Source organism: Thalassophryne amazonica, chromosome 8 (assembly GCF_902500255.1).
Source record: "Thalassophryne amazonica chromosome 8, fThaAma1.1, whole genome shotgun sequence".
Taxonomy (NCBI): Eukaryota; Metazoa; Chordata; class Actinopteri; order Batrachoidiformes; family Batrachoididae; genus Thalassophryne; species Thalassophryne amazonica.
Genome location: NC_047110.1, coordinates 17,873,393 through 17,893,052, shown reverse-complemented (window position 1 = coordinate 17,893,052; position 19,660 = coordinate 17,873,393). Strand labels below are relative to the sequence as shown.

General features: G+C 41.0%; 1 protein-coding gene across 1 annotated transcript in view; it reads left to right on the top strand.

The window, feature by feature from the left end:
- The window catches only part of ticrr (TopBP1-interacting, checkpoint, and replication regulator), a 78,673-nt gene that overhangs the window by 1,300 nt on the left and 57,713 nt on the right, over positions 1 to 19,660 (top strand). The window contains 9 exon segments of the mRNA XM_034175799.1: positions 8,434 to 8,532; positions 8,535 to 8,673; positions 11,582 to 11,814; positions 14,304 to 14,399; positions 14,402 to 14,546; positions 15,019 to 15,154; positions 15,431 to 15,558; positions 15,793 to 15,996; positions 17,325 to 17,458. Coding sequence (XP_034031690.1) covers positions 8,434 to 8,532; positions 8,535 to 8,673; positions 11,582 to 11,814; positions 14,304 to 14,399; positions 14,402 to 14,546; positions 15,019 to 15,154; positions 15,431 to 15,558; positions 15,793 to 15,996; positions 17,325 to 17,458 — 1,314 coding nt within the window.

Genomic DNA, 19,660 nt, shown 5'->3' with positions numbered 1-19,660 from the left:
CTAAATTATGTTAACCACAACCTCTAACCATAACAAGTCTGCTCTACATACAAACGTTATTGATACGACTACATACAAATAGCCACTTCCTTCTGAAATCTAGACATTTTCCTGGAAAGTTAGTGTTTTAAATGCTAGGTTCTGTACACACATTGTTTCTATGCTTTGACCTGACCCAGTACACATGCTGACATGTGCTAATTCAAAACAATAAAGTGGGTTGTACTGAAAATATCAATAGAAATGAGGTTTCTTTTAGGGATGCAAGCGTGGATTTTGGCTGGTAGTTGATATGTTGATACTTTGAAACTCATTTTATAGATAATACTTAGATTAAGAAGTACTGAGGAAAAAAAAATATTTTCATGTACATTAATTATTAATATCCTATTGTCTTATTTACACTGGGGTGGTAGCCATGTGGTTAGTGCACTTGGTTTCAGTGCGGAAGGTTCCTGGTTCAAACCCCACCCCTGCCACATTTTCCATGTAATGTGGAGTTGCGTCAGTTGAGTTTGATCAGGATATGTCATTCAAAGCGCATATTAAACAAATATGTAGGACTGCTTTTTTGCATTTACGCAATATCTCTAAAATCAGAAAGGTCTTGTCTCAGAGTGATGCTGAAAAACTAATTCATGCATTTATTTCCTCTAGGCTGGACTATTGTAATTCATTATTATCAGGTTGTCCTAAAAGTTCCCTAAAAAGCCTTCAGTTAATTCAAAATGCTGCAGCTAGAGTACTGACGGGGACTAGAAGGAGAGAGCATATCTCACCCATATTGGCCTCTCTTCATTGGCTTCCTGTTAATTCTAGAATAGAATTTAAAATTCTTCTTCTTACTTATAAGGTTTTGAATAATCAGGTCCCATCTTATCTTAGGGACCTCATAGTACCATATCACCCCAATAGAGCGCTTCGCTCTCAGACTGCAGGCTTACTTGTAGTTCCTAGGGTTTGTAAGAGTAGAATGGGAGGCAGAGCCTTCAGCTTTCAGGCTCCTCTCCTGTGGAACCAGCTCCCAATTCAGATCAGGGAGACAGACACCCTCTCTACTTTTAAGATTAGGCTTAAAACTTTCCTTTTTGCTAAAGCTTATAGTTAGGGCTGGATCAGGTGACCCTGAACCATCCCTTAGTTATGCTGCTATAGACGTAGACTGCTGGGGGGTTCCCATGATGCATTGTTTCTTTCTCTTTTTGCTCTGTATGCACCACTCTGCATTTAATCATTAGTGATCGATCTCTGCTCCCCTCCACAGCATGTCTTTTTCCTGGTTCTCTCCCTCAGCCCCAACCAGTCCCAGCAGAAGACTGCCCCTCCCTGAGCCTGGTTCTGCTGGAGGTTTCTTCCTGTTAAAAGGGAGTTTATCCTTCCCACTGTAGCCAAGTGCTTGCTCACAGGGGGTCGTTTTGACCGTTGGGGTTTTACATAATTATTGTATGGCCTTGCCTTACAATATAAAGCGCCTTGGGTCAACTGTTTGTTGTGATTTGGTGCTATATAAAAAAAATTGATTGATTGATTGAGTAAGGGCATCCGGCGTGAAACTTGTGCCAGTTCAACATACAGGTCCACCTTGGATTTGCTGTGGCAACTCCGAGTGGAAACAAGTGAGCAGCTGCAGGGACTTAATTTCTATTGTCTTATGTTCACTTAAGCCCCTCAATTTTGTTACGTGATAATTTCACAAGGACCACAGTGGAAATAGGCGTTTATGCTTTATTGTGTTGCCATAGTAATTATGAAAAGTTACATTTTTCAGTTACTTTATACAGTTACGTCATTAGCAGCTGCAGACAACTTGTTGGCGGCTGCTGAATGTAACTAATAAAATAACTAATAATCTAACGGTTATTTTTAAGATTGAGTACTGAGAAAAAGTAACCATTAGTTACATTGCTGATTACTCAGTCTTAAGAGTAACCAAGCTAGTTACTAGTTACCTTATTAGTTGCAAGTTGTCGGAAGCTGCTAATAAAGTAACTGCACAAAGCTGCTAATGAAGTAAAAAGTAACTTTTCAAAGTAACTGTGGCAACACTGGTTATCATTTATACGTTCATGTGTGTATGTTTGTATTGATGTTGCAGAAGTCAGTCATTCAAATATTTTATTTACATTTTAAGAACGTTTGCAGGAGGGCGTGCATGTGCACATACTTGAGCTTTTCACAAGAGTGGAATTTAGCTTTGACTGCGTGTGATGCGCGTGCATGCTGACGTCCACGAAATGTCTTGTAAAACGCTCCAGAGGTGTTATCAGGTTACAAAAACAGCATTCTCAGTTTTAGAAGTATTTCTCGCTAGCTTTTATATAATATGTGACAAACGTTATATTTACACATAAACAAAGCTGTTTTGGAGCACCAGAGAGAGACCAGCCAGTGATATCACGGTGTCGCTCTACTCTGATTGGCAGACTGTCACCCCCTGCCCCTCAAAAACAAAAAAACAAACAAACATAGCATAAAAATAGGAAATAATGTGACTTTTTAACCTTAAAATAGGTCAAGGTTAGCTGTCTTTGAACTTGTCCAAGGTCTGTGTCCCAAGAATGTTCTCTGTGAATTTGAAGACTCTGGCAGTAATTGGATTGGACTTACGCTGAGCACGGACGGACGGACGGACGAATGCAAAGCCTCCGCAGTACCTGATGACCTTTTTTGATGGCCTTGTGTAAAAACACATTTGATTCTACGCTGAATGTATCATTTGCAGATGATACATTTGTGATTACAGTTTGCAAATTCAGTCGTGATAAACAAGGAGATTATTTAAATTTACATAAAATGGATGGATGGATAAGATGTAAATTGTAGGCTGTTGCCACATTATGTTTTTAAGTAAAATATCAGCAGTAAAATAAAGAACCGTATGCTATTTTTCTCAGTGGCGGGGGTGGTGGCCAAGTAGTTCGTGCGCTTGGTTTCAGTGTGGAAGGTTCCTGGTTCAAACCCAGTCGCTGCCACATTTCTCCATGTAATTGTGTAGTTGTGCCAGGAAGGGCATCTGGCGTCAAAGTTGTGCCAAATCAACTTGCAGACCCACCTTAGATTAGGTCTGCTGAGGTGACCTTGAGTGAAAACAAGAGATACGCAAGTAATACATGCATACTTTCAAATAAAACTGAAAGTTGTCTGGTACTTAAACACCTTTGTATGATGCTTCCCTGAAATAATACTGTAAAAATAGCTGATATGGGAGACAGAACCTCATTGGTCAGGTCTGTGAGCACAAACCACCACACTACAGAACTACTTTGGGTTCTGGGTGACACCGCCCAGACAATCAAGTGGTCTATCCCCACATTGCCAAAGAAACCATGAAACATGGGCTTGTCCCTGGCATTTTTTTTCAGTTACAGAGGTCCTCAACACTATGGCACCTGAGTGCTAGTGTAGCGAAGGCCAGCAGGTGTCGCTGTGCATATTTAGTTAGTAAACCTCACTCCCAACAGCTCAAAAGGATTCTCTGGTCACAAGGCCACAGCCTTCTGGTTAGAGAGTCCGACACCCATGCCAAGGATCGTGAGTTCACGTCCCGAGGGGAGCGAATGGGCGGAGTCATAACAACACAACGCAGAGTGCAACCGTGACACCACCACATGAACAAAATGTGAACAAACTGTCATAACTGACGTTACATCACAACAAAAATGATGCTCCTTATCATTGTTCCAGTGCACAAAATGAAACTAGAAACAAACTTAAAATTGTTTAGGCTCCACAAGGCTGGAACAAAAACTTCATCTAACTATTTTGGCCATGTGGCACATTTCTCTGTGTATGATCCAATACATATGTGCTTGAGTGTTGAGGACCCCAGTAGCTTGAGAAGACCAAGGGGGCACCTGTGTCTCACCTGGCTGTGGCAGGCAGATGGTCATGTTGGAATGGACTGGTTGTCGCCTGGCTGGTTGGCATTCAGGGCTCAAAGTGGTTCGGTGATGATGTAAATGCAGCGAAGCGCAGCACTAGCACATGCTCCTAGATGTGACTTGAATGGTTGTACTTAAATCTGTACAAATGTAAAACTTCAATTATATGTAAGGTTTTCCACAAAAGGCAGTATGACAGACAGTCTGATCGCCACTGTACAAACTGTTGGATTTAAGTCAAAATGTGAGCTTTAGCCAGTGCCATCATCTTCGGCTAAATGAGGCTGATAAACAACTTCAGACTATTTTAACGGCACGCGCGTGTTGTTTAAAAAAAACAAAAAAAAACAAAAAACAACTCTGCTTTTTCACAATCTAATAGCTTTCTGCATCTCACATCAAAGACAGTGCTCTGGGATGTGCACATATGTACATGTACACTAAAGCTAATGTTATCCCATTAGCATCACATTATGCGATGCTTATGAGTTCTAACAGGAGTTTTAAAGACATGAATGATTCAATCCCAGTGATGCTGGTAACATGTTACTCTAATCTGACTGTTTTTTGCAGTAACGAGTAATCTAACGCATTAATCTTTCCAAATCAGTAATCAGATTAAAGTTACTTCTCCGAGTCTTTGTGCGGTACTATTATTTTTGTATTGTGGGTCGATCGCAGCTTTAAAACGGGTGTCCTGATGAGATGCAGGGGATGTCTGAACTGCCCACTTTCAGTGAGCTGCTGCCCAGAGCCACATCCACTGGAGCTCAGCTCTGAGTTGGGGTTGGAGACGTGGCTCCCCACAACAGCCCGAGATTAATGGTCCACTTTTGAGGACATTTTTTCATACTAATACTAATATAACTTATAATAATAATAACTTCAACAACTAAAATGTTTAGAAAGAATTTCCATGTTAGAAAAATGTTAGAAAAAATTTAATAGTTACATTTATAAACAATGTAGGTTAGAAATGGTAAGCTTTACCATTACAGTGCTGTCAACATTTAAATATGAGGTCAAGAAAGATGTCTTTATTTTATGTATTTTTTTTTTATTAAACAAGTATTTATGTTCATTGAAGTCAAGAAAGGGCAACTATAAAGTGAGTATTGGCAAAATGGGTTATCATTTTCATGTTAAGGTGATGGGGTGGGGTGTTGTCGGCAGTTGCTGAAAGTAACTACCAAAATAACGTAATCTAACTTAGTTACTTTTAAGATTGAGTAATCAGTAAAGTAACTAAGTTAAGGCACCCAGACACTTGCACATCTTTGATGCACGAATGTCGTCGTGACAATCCCGCCTGTTGTGTTCCCAGCTAGATATTGTGGTTTGTTCCACTGGGAACAAACCAGAGACAAGAACCATTCAGAAGGGCAAACATCTCTGTAGCAATCTACCAATAAGTCCTGTATGGTAGAGTGGTTAGACAGAAGCTACTTCATAGTTAAAAGCACATGGTAGCCCACCTGCAGTTTACCAAAAGTCGCCTGAAGGACTTTCAGACCATGAGAAACAAAATTCTCTGGTCTGATGAGACAAAGATTGAACTCTTTGGTGTGAATGCCAGGCGTCATGTTTGGAGGAAACCAGGCACCATCCCTGCAGTGAAGCATGGTGGTGGCAGCATCATGCTGTGGGGATGTTTTTCAGTGACAGGAACTGGGAGACTAGTCAGGATTGAGGGAAAGGTGAATGTAGCAATGTACAGAGACATTCTGGATGAAAACCTGCTCCAGAGCGCTCTTGACCTCAGACTGGGGTGACAGTTCATCTTTCAGCAGGACAATGACCCTAAACACACAGCCAAGATATCAATGGAGTGACTTCAGGACATCTCTGTGAATGACCTTCATGGGGCCCGTCCAGACTTGAACATCTCTGGAGAGATCTGAAAATGGCTGTGCACCGACAACCCCCATCCAACCTGATGGAGCTTGAGAGGTGCTGCAAATAGGAATGGACAAAACTACCCAAAGATAGGTGCACCAAGCTTGTGTCATCATATTCAAGAAGAACTGAGGCTGTAATTGTTGCCAAAGGTGCATCAGCAAAGTATTGAACAAAGGGTGTGAATACGTGATTTCTTAGTTTTTTTTTTTTTATTTGTAATAATTTGCAAAAAATAAATAAATAAAACTTTTTATGTTGTCATTATGAGGTGTTCTGAGTAGAGTTTTGAGAGAAACAAAATAATTTACTCCATTTTGTAATCAGGTGGTGACATAACAAAATGTGGAAAAAGTGAAGCACTGTGAATACTTTCCGGATGCACTGTACAAGGACACTAGCGAGCGAAGTCACAAAGACTCCTGTGGCAACTCTGAAGACATTGTTGGCTTTTGTGGCTGTGATTGGAGTCATGCTACATCTGACGATTACTTTCATTGTCAGACAATGTATTACTGATTACGCTGGTCAACACGATTTTTCTTGCATCAAGTTTTTTAACGATTTTGGGTAATTTGGGGGTGCTGCATCTGAAACTGGTGTTAGATTTTGCCAATCACATCACTTTTTTGAGATAGGAAAACAAGATCTTTTAAAAAATTTATATTATGCCAAAAGTTAAAACATTTACGTTGTGTTTAAGCACCCATATAATGTTCGCAATGGACGGCAGCTACTCCCTTAAGAATGCATTTCCAAAGCTACTTTTATGCTTGCAACCTTTTTGAGCATTATTGACTACAGTATACAAATACTAAATAAGCACAATATGTTGAAATAATACAGTCTGGAGCATTATGCTCATTACAGGTAAGGCACCACTGAAAAGCACATTTTTTTTTCTTAGTTTTGTGCGTGATTAGTGGTGTCAAACCTGTGAACTTTTGCGTAATCCATCATGGAGCATGCAGATTACAAATAAAATGTGATGTGACAGAGGAAATCTGAGCTCAAATTTGGATTCAGCCCCCCCAAAAAATCAGTTCTCAGAATCCAAGGAAGAAAAAACACTTATTGACCACTGTTATTCTTAAGATTAATCAATTAGTTGTTTGGTCCATAAAATCTCAGAAAAATGTTGGTCAGTGTTTTCCAAAGCCCACAATAAGATCTTTAAAATGTCTTTTCTTGTCCACAACATAAAGGTATCCAGTTTGCTATCAGAGGAATAAATAAACTAGAAAATATTCACATTTAAGAAGCTGAAATCATAGAATTTGGATATTTATACTCAACAAAAATATAAACGCAACACTTTTGGTTTTGCTCCCATTTTGTATGAGATGAACTCAAAGATCTAAAACTTTTTCCACATATACAATATCACCATTTCCCTCAAATATTGTTCACAAACCAGTCTAAATCTGTGATAGTGAGCACTTCTCCTTTGCTGAGATAATCCATCCCACCTCACAGGTGTGCCATACCAAGATGCTGATTAGACACCATGATTAGTGCACAGGTGTGCCTTAGACTGCCCACAATAAAAGGCCACTCTGAAAGGTGCAGTTTTGTTTTATTGGGGGGGGATACCAGTCAGTATCTGGTGTGACCACCATTTGCCTCATGGAGTGCAACACATCTCCTTCGCATCATCCATGAAGAGAACACCTCTCCAACGTGCCAAACGCCAGCGAATGTGAGCATTTGCCCACTCAAGTCGGTTACGACGACGAACTGGAGTCAGGTCGAGACCCGATGAGGACGACGAGCATGCAGATGAGCTTCCCTGAGACGGTTTCTGACAGTTTGTGCAGAAATTCTTTGGTTATGCAAACCGATTGTTTCAGCAGCTGTCCGAGTGGCTGGTCTCAGACGATCTTGGAGGTGAACATGCTGGATGTGGAGGTCCTGGGCTGGTGTGGTTACACGTGGTCTGCGGTTGTGAGGCTGATTGGATGTACTGCCAAATTCTCTGAAACGCCTTTGGAGACAGCTTATGGTAGAGAAATGAACATTCAATACACGAGCAACAGCTCTGGTTGACATTCCTGCTGTCAGCATGCCAATTGCACGCTCCCTCAAATCTTGCGACATCTGTGGCATTGTGCTGTGTGATAAAACTGCACCTTTCAGAGTGGCCTTTTATTGTGGGCAGTCTAAGGCACACCTGTGCACTAATCAGCATCTTGGTATGGCACACCTGTGAGGTGGGATGGATTATCTCAGCAAAGGAGAAGTGCTCACTATCACAGATTTAGACTGGTTTGTGAACAATATTTGAGGGAAATGGTGATGTGTATGTGGAAAAAGTTTTAGATCTTTGAGTTCATCTCATACAAAATGGGAGCAAAACCAAAAGTGTTGCGTTTATATTTTTGTTGAGTGTACAATGGATGCAGTGTTTAGAGAAATTGAAAAAAGATGAAAGGGCTCGAGGAAACAAAAAAGGCTGTGTGGACACAAGGCCAATAGACTACTACTAGATCGAGTAAAATTGTACAAGGCTTTTCACCAAATTTGACACTGGTTTAATTGTGATCCACGTTCAAGATCATTTTTGGTTTAGACTTAATAGGCACATATCCCCCACCCCCATTTTTTCTTCTTTTTTTTATGTGTGTTTTGTCTCAGTATAAATTTTTATTCATTCCAGGTTATGAGGTGTGCCAATCACTTTGGTTTTGAAAAGATGTCTGAAGTCCTAGTTCAGTCATGTGGCAGAGTTATCCCTGTGGTTGCACTTCTGAAACTTGTGCCTGTCCTGTGAAACCTCAGCCACACTCTGGGACTGAGACTTTTGCCTTCACATCCAGCCTCAGATACCTCTTGTCTTCGGAACACTTCTACCGCCTGGTTTTTCCTGTTACGAAAGCAGTTTTGGAGTGGAGGCAAGGTTAGTAATGACAAAGAAAAAGGTGGATAAAAAATGTGGATTAACTATAAAGCTAATTGTGAGACATGTACTGTACAACAGTGTTGAGGGATTAGGGCTGTCTGATAATTAAATATTACGGTTTGACTTTTTAACTGTGACAAGATTCATTCATTCATTTTTTGCCACTTGTCCGGGTTTGGGTCCCAGTGACAGCAGACGAAGCAGCTCAACCCACACTTCCCTATCCTCTGCCAAGTCCTGTAACTCTCACAGGGGGATCCTGAGGTATTCCCAAGGCAGCTGGAAAATATAATCCCGGGGCCTGCTCCCAGTTGGATGTGCTTTAAGACTTTTGTAGCGAGACGACCAGGGGGCATCCTCACCAGATGCCTGAACCGCCTCAACTGGCTCCTTTTGATGCGAAGAAGCATAGGTTCTGCTCAGAATCTTTTCCAGATAATCAAGCTGGTCACCCTGTCCAGGAGTGTAAGCAGAGATACCTGATGGAGGAATCTCATTTCTGTCACTTGTATCTGCAACCGCATTCTTTCCGTCATTGCCCAAAATTTATGACCATAGGTGAGGATAGGAGTGCAAATTGAGAGCCTTTGCTTTCTGGCTCAGCACTTTTCTTCACTATGACGGTCCACTACAGTGTATGTTAAATATCAGACACCACCCCATCAAGCAGTGTCGTGCTCAAACTTGGCCCCACCAGGGGTAGAGAAATCTACTGGCTCAAGGACACGGTCCAGTAACTTTTGACCTATGTGCAGTTGCTGTTTTCTGCTGCGAGAACGATGCCTAATTAACAATCTTGTTGGTCCAGCGATTAAAAGTGTTCGACAAGACTTTTTTTTTTTTTTCCAAACTTGCGCCTTAAATAACTGAGCTGCTGTTCACAGATTACAGTGACCCGTGCTATGCCAATCAGTCACACCAGTGACATCATGAATGAAGCAATTTGAATATTAGGCCCCATTAAAAAAAAAAAAAACAAACAAACAAAAAAAAAAAACATTAGTTTATCATCTTTGACATCAGAAAAAAGTGGTGAGGGAGAGTGGATTTTTTTTTCTACTTAGAAACAGGCACATATACAAGTAGCATCATTTCAAACCTGTAAACCAACACATACAGCACCTGCATACCAAGTGAGGAAGGGAAAAATCAGATATTTTTAAAATAAATATTCTTTCCATGTTGAATTACAGTCAGTCTACTGCACACTAGTAGTGTGATAACCATGCATACTGTGTGTGAGTGAGACAGAGCAACTGACTGTGCAGTTGTCAGTGACAACAATCCACAAGTTCCAGGCGCAGCTCGGTAAACTTCAGCCATCTTCAGCCAAAGCATACTCACCACCTAGCGGACGTGCTGGTTCTTGCACCAACAATCACAAAATTTTGATCATACTACTCTGAGAAGCAATACATATAATTGTTGCCCAAAAAATTAGAGATACTCGTATTATAGAGCTTACTCAGCAAGAATAGACAAGTGGATTAAGTAACAAGAATAAAGACTATGTTTGGGCTGCATAAGACAAGCACAAGTCCAGAATTACAGAAAAGCAAAGTATAAGGTGCACAGTACATTCAGATATAAGCAGAGGATCATGTAAGCAAATGTTTATAGCCTTACATACATTCACCACAAAATGAAAACATTCTATCATGCTACAGATTTACATACGTATACAGTATTGAATACATGCACATGATGTGACGATCAATGCTACGCTGAGGCTCGCCGGCTTGCTGTTGGGGGCTCTGAGCTTCCAAATACCTGGGGCCACCACCTTGGAGCAGGAGGACAGTAACAAAATTGATGCTCGTGAACAGAACCCCAAGATACTGCACCTCCTCCGCCTGGGGCAATAACTCTTAACTAACCCAGTGGAGTCAATCCACCCTTTTCAGACAGAGGACCATGGTCTCAGATTTTGAGGTGTTGATTCTCATGGCAGTCACTTCAAACCTGCTCATTGTGCATCAGAGGTTACTGTTTGATGAAGACAATGGAACCACATTATGCGCAAAAAGGATGGATGCAGTTCTGATGTTACCAAACTGGGCACCCTACTGTCCCTGACTAGCCTTGAAATCCCATCCTTGAACATCACGAACAAGATTGTTGACAGGGAGCAGTCCTGGGGGAGTCCAACACCCACCAGGAATAGGTCCAGTGTAATGCGGAGATGGCTCCTAATTTGGTGTTATGGAGACCAGATAATGCATTGCAGTGGTTTCGGTACCCCAAACTCCCACAATACCCTTCGCAGAACTCCTTTGACATGCCTTTCCAAAAGGCATGTAGACAGGTTGGTCACACTCCCAAGGCCCTTTAATATCCTTGGGAGAGTAAAGAGCTGGTCCATCATCCCACGGCCAGGACAGAACCCACATTGCTCTTCTTGAATCTGAGATTTGAGTAACGGTCTGAGTCTCCTCTCTAGTACCCTTGCATAGGCTTTCCCAGGGAGGCTGCGACTTGTGACAACAGGATATTTGTTATTGTTTGGCATTCCTGTTGTCATAATTAAGTCAGTATGAGCAGTTATTAAAAGCCAAGCATTTTTAGTTCATTTATTTTATGCACATGTGATGAATTTGGTCGCCTGTAATTCTTAGCAACATATGATTCATTGTGTGTTGTGTGTAATATTGCTCATATTTAATGTGTAGTATTGTCAATTTCTGCTGTAGCTCTCATGCTGAAGTTAGTTTCTTGATTTGCAAACGTATTTCTGTCACTCGACACACACACACAAGAGAGAAGCAGCAGAAGTGTGAAAAGACAACATTGGAAAATATGAACAAAACACAAGGAAATTGCTATATGGTACATTTATATCAAGGAAAGTTACAGAGGAGACAAAGTATCATTATTTGTTTATGTTGTGTAATTCTTCACCTTACAGGTAATGTCATACAGTGTTGTGGGGTCACAGTAGAGCCGGTGTGTCGCAGGCAAAGGTTTCTCCCAGACTCAGTGAAGGTGTCTCTGAAAGGAGTTTTGCAGGACTGGGACCTGTCTTCTCTGACTGAGGCATCCACAGAGTCATGGGTGATTCAGTGTTCCAACAGCAGTGACCAGGGAGCACCAGCGTTTCGTCGTCTGCTGATGGAACTTTCTGCTCAGACTCTGCACATGGTGAGACATCCAAACACTAGAAGGTGCAGTAGGAAACAGTTACCAGGGTTACAATGTGCAACCATTGTAACTTGGGCCAAACTGACAGAACAGTTCATCATTTTTCACTTTAATTTCCATTAAATCTTTTGTACATCATAAGTTGGGATTATTGAAGACTAAAGGTCAGGTCTACGTGCATTAGTGGTGTAATGGATCACATTTGATCCATGATAAATACGGACTGACCCTCATGGTTCAGCACATATATGATCAGCGGATTCATTGCACACCTGTGCACTAATCATGGTGTCTAATCAGCATCTTGATATGGCACACCTGTGAGGTGGGATGGATTATCTCAGCAAAGAAGAAGTGCTCACTATCACAGATTTAGACTGGTTTGTGAACAATATTTGAAGGAAATGGTGATATTGTGTATGTGGAAAAGGTTTTAGATCTTTGAGTTCATCTTATACAAAATTGGAGCAAAACCAAAAGTGTTGTGCTAGGACCAATTTTATTCACTTTATACATGCTTCCCTTAGGCAGTATTATTAGACGGTATTGCTTAAATTTTCATTGTTACGCAGATGATACCCAGCTTTATCTATCCATGAAGCCAGAGGACACACACCAATTAGCTAAACTGCAGGATTGTCTTACAGACATAAAGACATGGATGACCTCTAATTTCTGCTTTAAACTCAGATAAAACTGAAGTTATTGTACTTGGCCCCACAAATCTTAGAAACATGGTGTCTAACCAGATCCTTACTCTGGATGGCATTACCCTGACCTGTAGTAATACTAGTAATACTGTGTAGTATTACTAGTATTACTCTAGTAATACTGTGAGAAATCTTGGAGTCATTTTTGATCAGGATATGTCATTCAAAGCGCATATTAAACAAATATGTAGGACTGCTTTTTTGCATTTACGCAATATCTCTAAAATCAGAAAGGTCTTGTCTCAGAGTGATGCTGAAAAACTAATTCATGCATTTATTTCCTCTAGGCTGGACTATTGTAATTCATTATTATCAGGTTGTCCTAAAAGTTCCCTAAAAAGCTTCAGTTAATTCAAAATGCTGCAGCTAGAGTACTGACGGGGACTAGAAGGAGAGAGCATATCTCACCCATATTGGCCTCTCTTCATTGGCTTCCTGTTAATTCTAGAATAGAATTTAAAATTCTTCTTCTTACTTATAAGGTTTTGAATAATCAGGTCCCATCTTATCTTAGGGACCTCGTAGTACCATATCACCCCAATAGAGTGCTTCGCTCTCAGACTGCAGGCTTACTTGTAGTTCCTAGGGTTTGTAAGAGTAGAATGGGAGGCAGAGCCTTCAGCTTTCAGGCTCCTCTCCTGTGGAACCAGCTCCCAATACAGATCAGGGAGACAGACAACCCTCTCTACTTTTAGATAGGCTTAAAACTTTCCTTTTGCTAAAGCTTATAGTTAGGGCTGGATCAGGTGACCCTGAACCATCCCTTAGTTATGCTGCTATAGACGTAGACTGCTGGGGGGTTCCCATGATGCATTGTTCTTTCTCTTTTTGCTCTGTATGCACCACTCTGCATTTAATCATTAGTGATCGATCTCTGCTCCCCTACCACAGCATGTCTTTTTCCTGGTTCTCTCCCTCAGCCCCAACCAAGTCCCAGCAGAAGACTGCCCCTCCCTGAGCCTGGTTCTGCTGGAGGTTTCTTCCTGTTAAAGGGAGTTTTTCCTTCCCACTGTAGCCAAGTGCTTGCTCACAGGGGGTCGTTTGACCGTTGGGGTTTTACATAATTATTGTTGGCCTTGCCTTACAATATAAAGCGCCTTGGGGCAACTGTTTGTTGTGATTTGGCACTATATAAAAAAATTGATTGATTGATTGATATTTTTGTTGAGTATATATATATGCGTGTGTATTGTGTGTTTTTTTTTTTTTTATGTATGAACAGTGGGTGGCTTAGTGGTTAGCACTGTTGCCTCACACCGAGAAGGTCATGAGATTCATTCCCGCCTGGGGCCTTTTTTGTGTGGGGTTTGTAGGTTCTCCCTGTGTTTGCGGTCTCTCCGGGTGCTCTGGCTTCCTTCCACATCCAAAGACATTAGTTAGGTGGATTGGAAACTTTAATTGCCGTAGGTGTGCGTGCGGGTATGAATGTGTTTTGTTTGTCTATATGTATGTGGCCCTGCAAGAGACTGACGTCCTGTCCAGCTTGTACCTCACCTCACGGCCTATGACTGCTGGGATAGGCCCAACCACCCATGACTGGATCTTGGATAAGCGGTTGAAGTGTGTGTGTGTGTGTGTGTACTAGGAGATGTAATTTTCCCCTGCACCCTGAACATGGGGGTTGTAGCAACAGGATAATGGCAGAGTAACCATTCAGTTAGTGCTTAATGTTCATAAAAATTCATGAGTGTTTTGACTGTTTTTAAAGCCCTTTGTTCTGGACTGCACATTTAAATATAGAGATTCTGTTATCCCACTGTTTTCTGTCCCTTGATCCAGTTCGCTGAGGTGAAAGAAGACAACCTGGTTTGTGCTGCTGTCCTCACACCACTTTCACATGTCACAGCCATGCTCACCATCCTTCACCCTGGGATGATAGACAACATGACCTGTGGACTGCTGAAATCATTGGCCAATCCACAGATGAAACCTCCACAGATCTGCCAGAAGTAGTGAGCAGTGTTCTCGAAGTGGTTTATGGCATCATGAAGGAGGAGTGTCATGAAGCCAATGGTAAAGGTAGTACGGTGCATCCGGAAAGTATTTACAGCGCCTCACTTTTTCCATGTTATGTTGTAGCCTTACTTCAAAGTCGATGAAATTAATTTTTTCCTTAAAATCCTACTCGCAATAACACATAATGACAATGTGAAAAGAGTTTTTCTTTTGAGATTTTTGCTAATTATTAAAAATAAAATAACTAAGAAATCACATGTATGTGAGTATTCACAGCCTTTACCATGAAGCTCAAAATTGAGCTCAGGTGCCTCCTGCATCCTTGTAGTAGCATCTAATAAAAAAAAATTATAAAATGCGCTGATTTTTTTTTTTTTTTTTTTTTTTTTTTTTTTTTTTTTTTTTTTGAGGTTGTCTGGTTGTAAAATTTTCATTTTCATTTTACTACCTGCACATTTTTCATAAAATTGCTTGCTCTATAATCGTTGGTAATTAATAGTAATTATATAGTTATAGTAATGCCAATTTCATTCTTTAGATTGTCCCACAAATCATCAGGTTCCTGAGTGGTTCAGCGGAGCTCAACCCTTGTCCCTGCAAAGAGACATGTTGGACAACTGGTTCCTTCACTCGGACCACTCAGGAGTGAGCGCCCATTTAATGGCGTCGATGAGGTCTGAGGACTCTGAACTCGCAATTATGTGTGACAATCGAAAAAGAACAAAAATGGGAAAATAAATGGTGACTACTTTTCCAAAACTCAGGGAAATTATAAAGGTGGCTTTAGTGCTATAAACAACAACAGAAGTCATCTCCATGTAATAACAAAGAGGTGCCCGTCTTCTGTTGGTCATCTAGAAACACAGCTATTACACACTTCACTTTGTAAAAAAAAAAAAAAAAAAAAAGGTAGCAGAGCACTTTACTGTTTTCCTTTTTGTGTTGAACAGGTTGCTACAGGCAGTACCAGAGCAGAGGGAAGAGGAGGAGTTATCTGTGCTACAACACATGCTGATCAGTGATCTGTCTGATTTATACAAGAAATCCCAGGGCGGAGACAACAAGAGGAGCAAAAAACGTAAGAAACCCACATGTGCATCATTGTGCATGTTTAAGGCACACTGTCAAGGTTTGTAACAGTATTGAATTTAAAGTTTATGTAGCATTTAAAAGACTCTTGCTCATATTGTTAAGACTTTAAAATATAATTGAAGTATATATTCATTTAATAACAGGGATATGCACTCCTTTTAATAAAGCATGGCCTAACACCATGTTTTACTTGGTGTAAATTCCCTTCTTTGATTTGTAGGTGGCAGCCAGCGCACACCAGTAAAACAGAAGATGAAGACAATGAGTCGCTCTCTGCAGATGTTGAATGTGGCACGGCTAAATGTGAAAGCACAGAAGAACCAGAATGAGTGTGAACAGCTGGTGGCTGAAAGCAAGGGACCAGACAAGCAGTGCAGGAGAAGGTCGAGTGAAAGGATCAAAGCTGGAGGACCAAATACCGCAAGTGAGCTTTTCTCTTAACATTTAGTTTTCATTTTGGGAGAATTCATTTAGTGATTCCTCTCAGGAAAGGTTTGTTATAGGAGGAAAACTGACAGAATCAGCCTTCTTAATCCCTTTTAGGCTTTCTATTGCGGTATTGTTGAAGCACTGATAAAAGACGTTTGGTACATAGACCGTATTCTCTTCCGCCTTTTTCTTTGATATATTGGTGCTGGATGTGGTGAGCTGTTAGTCTGCTGTTTTGTGCAACACCTCTGAATGCTTTAAAACAGTTTGTGTCATCTCAGTGCAGTGGTGATGCAAGGAACAAGAGCGGCACATCTTTGTTGTTTTAAATATATTTGCACTTTTTTGTTGTTGTTTGCTTTCCTCAAAGTATGTGCGTGTCATGTGGCTCTGGTATTGTGTAGCTGACAACAGCTAAAAACCCAGAACAGCAGCACAGTCGCGATGATAGTGCATCTGCCAAGCATATTTTGAAATGCCAACCTAAGATTGCACAGCCTAAGGCACACCTGTGCAATAATCATGCTGTCTAATCAGCATCTTGATATGCCACACACAGATTTAGACAGATTTGTGAACAATATTTGAGAGAAATAGGTCTTTTGTGTATATAGAAAATGTTTTTGATCTTTGAGTTCAGCTCATGAAAAATGAGAGCAAAACAAAAGTGTTGCCTTTATATTTTGTTCAGCGTATGTCATATGTCTTTAGGGACCAAACATTTGGCACGGTCAAAACTATTCCATTTATTAATCCCTGATGTCAGGTCACGTTAATGATTAAATCCATCATGAATTGGTGCTTTAACTCACTCAGATTGTTATTCAGGATTTGAAACAAAATTTAATGTAAAACATCTCCTCAGGTCGCTGCGTTAGGGGAAAAAAAGAGACCATATAAACAACATTTCTCATAATGCATTTCCTTGGTGAATCATGGCACCGTTTGTCAGTTACATTTCTTGAAATGATGACAATATGCTGCCGTCAGACCTGCTCTCAAATGGAGTGTCACACCTGCTACAGTCTGAACCACAGTGGACTGAACATGCTTTCACCAGCCTATAGCGATATGTTTCCAATATTGTCATGCATCCCTGCTAGTGAAGAAACAAACAGATACAGCCAACACAGCTCCATGATGTTATGCCTAACAGCATAATCAGTTTTTATTGCCGTTGTGCATAATCACAGATGAAAACAGCTCATCAGAATCACATCTGTTGCAACAGCATATCATTAGTTGTTCTTTAGTCAACAAATAGATAAATCGTCATTTTCATGTGACAGTGAATGAACTAATATATCTTGTCTTCTCACCCAGATTTTAGTAGCAAGGCAGAACTGCTGTCCTTCTTGAACACCAGTTACGACAGAATTTTGGCAGAAAGAGACTCTGTCCTCACAGATGTTCAACAGCTTCTAAGTGCTGTGAAAGTCTTCATGGCAGACTCTGCCCAGGTGAGATATTTTGTGACTAAAAATGTAGGTCAGCACTGTCCTATCTGTCATCCATCCATTAAGCACACTTGAGGGTGGACATGCTGACAAAAACACATGCAAAGAGATGAGTACCAAAACAGTTATCCTCTCCATGCAATCAGAAGTATGGTGCATCTGGGAAGTATTCACAGTGTTTCACTTTTCCCACATTTTATTATGTTACAGCCTTATTCCGAAATGAATGAAATTCATTTTTTTCCCTCAAATTCACACAATACCTCAAAATGACAAAGTGAAATAAGTTTTTTGTTTTTTATTTTAGATTGTATTTTTATTAGATTTTTGCAAATTTATTACAAATAAATAATGCTAAGAAATCACATGTACATAAGTATTCTCAGCCTTTGCCATGAAGCTCAAAATTGACCTCAGGTGCATCTTGTTTCCACTGATCATCCTTGAGGTGTTTCTACAGCTTAACTGGAGTCAACCTGGGGTAAATTCAGTTGATTGGACATGATTTAGAAAGGCACACAGTTCTACATATAAGTTCCCACAGTTGACAGTGCATCTCAGAGCACAACCCTAGCATGAAGTCAAAGGAATTATCTGTAGCCCCCCGAGACAGGATTGTCTTGAGGTACAAATCTGGGAAAGGATACAGAAACATTTCTGCTTCTTTGAAGGTCCCAATGAGCAGAGTGGTCTCTATCATCCGTAAATAGAAGACGTTCAGGTCCACTAGGACTCTTCCTAGAGCTGGACGCCCGTCTAAATTGAGCATTCGGGGAGAATGGCGCTAGGGAGGTGACCAAAAACCTGATGATCTCTCTGTCAGAGTTTCAGCATTCCTTTATAGAGAGAGGAGAACCTTCCAGAAGGACGTCCATCTCTGCAGCAATCCACCAATCAGGCCTGTATGGTCGAGTGGCCGGACAGAAGCCACTCCTTAGTAAAAGGCACATGAAAGCCTGCATGGAGTTTGCCAAGAAAATTCTTTGGTCTGATGAGACAAAGATTGAACTCTTTGGCGTGAATGCCAGGTGTCATGCTTGGAGAGAACCAGGCACCATCTTTACAGTGAAGCATGGTGGTGGCAGCATCATGCTGTGGGGATGTTTTCAGTGGCAGGAACTGGAAGATTAGTCAGGACTGAGTGAAAAGTGAATGCAGCAATATACAGAGGCATCCTGGATGAAAAGTTGCTCCAGACCGCTCTTGACCTCAGACTAGGGTGACTGTTCATCTTTCAGCAGGACAATGACCCTAAGCACACAGCCAAGATATCAAAGGAGGCTTCAGGACAACTCTGTGAATGTCCCTGAGTGGCCCAGCCAAAGCCCAGACCTGAATCCAGTCCAAGAGTAAATTTTCACATAAAACCAAGTTTTTGGTCAAAAATCTGCATTGTACTCGTAGCATTGGAAGTGGTCTAATGTGACACATTTAGCAAGCAAGCTAGTGCAGAGGTTAACCAGAGACCATGTCTTAAGTTGATGCTTCAAATAGTTTGGACTCAGTGTGCGCAAACAGTCCCGTAGTTATTTATCCTGACCCTGATACAAAAGGAAAAAGTGTATCTTAACAGGAGTTTAGGAGTTTTACCAAACTTCACTAAACAGCACAGGCCTTTTTTCCCCCTAACCAAATAGTACTGTTAGCATCTCTGCGCATCGATTCAGCCATAGTTAGTGGCTAGGCTTATCGGACACCAGGTCCGGTGATTTGCTGCAAACTTTGCAGCCTTTTCGAGTAAAGAAAACATCTTATCTCCATCTCCTAGATCAGTGGTGTCCAAAGTATTCCAGAAAGGGCCAAGAGGGTGCAGGTTTTCTTTGCAGCTGCTGACTCCAGCAGGTGCTTTCACTGATGATGTCATCTCATCTGCTCAAACTAATGTTAATCAGTGAAATACTTTGAACACCACTGTCCTAGAGTGATCTGTAAATGGGTTGGGAATAAAAGAGCCAATCTGAGGCCATAGTTGTACAAAGTCGACATGAAGTCCCGATACTTAGCACACTGCTCAAGTGTGCTAAGTGGGGTCCGGAGTGTCTTCATAAATTTGAACAGGGGATCCTTGATAATGGAGAGTACCTTGTTTTTTGCGAGCTTCCCTGATGATGAAACTATTAACCTGAAACTGCTGAAGTCGTAACGTTACAGGCCACAGACCTAAACACGTTTGTGGCTCATCAGTGAGCACTTGGTGTAATT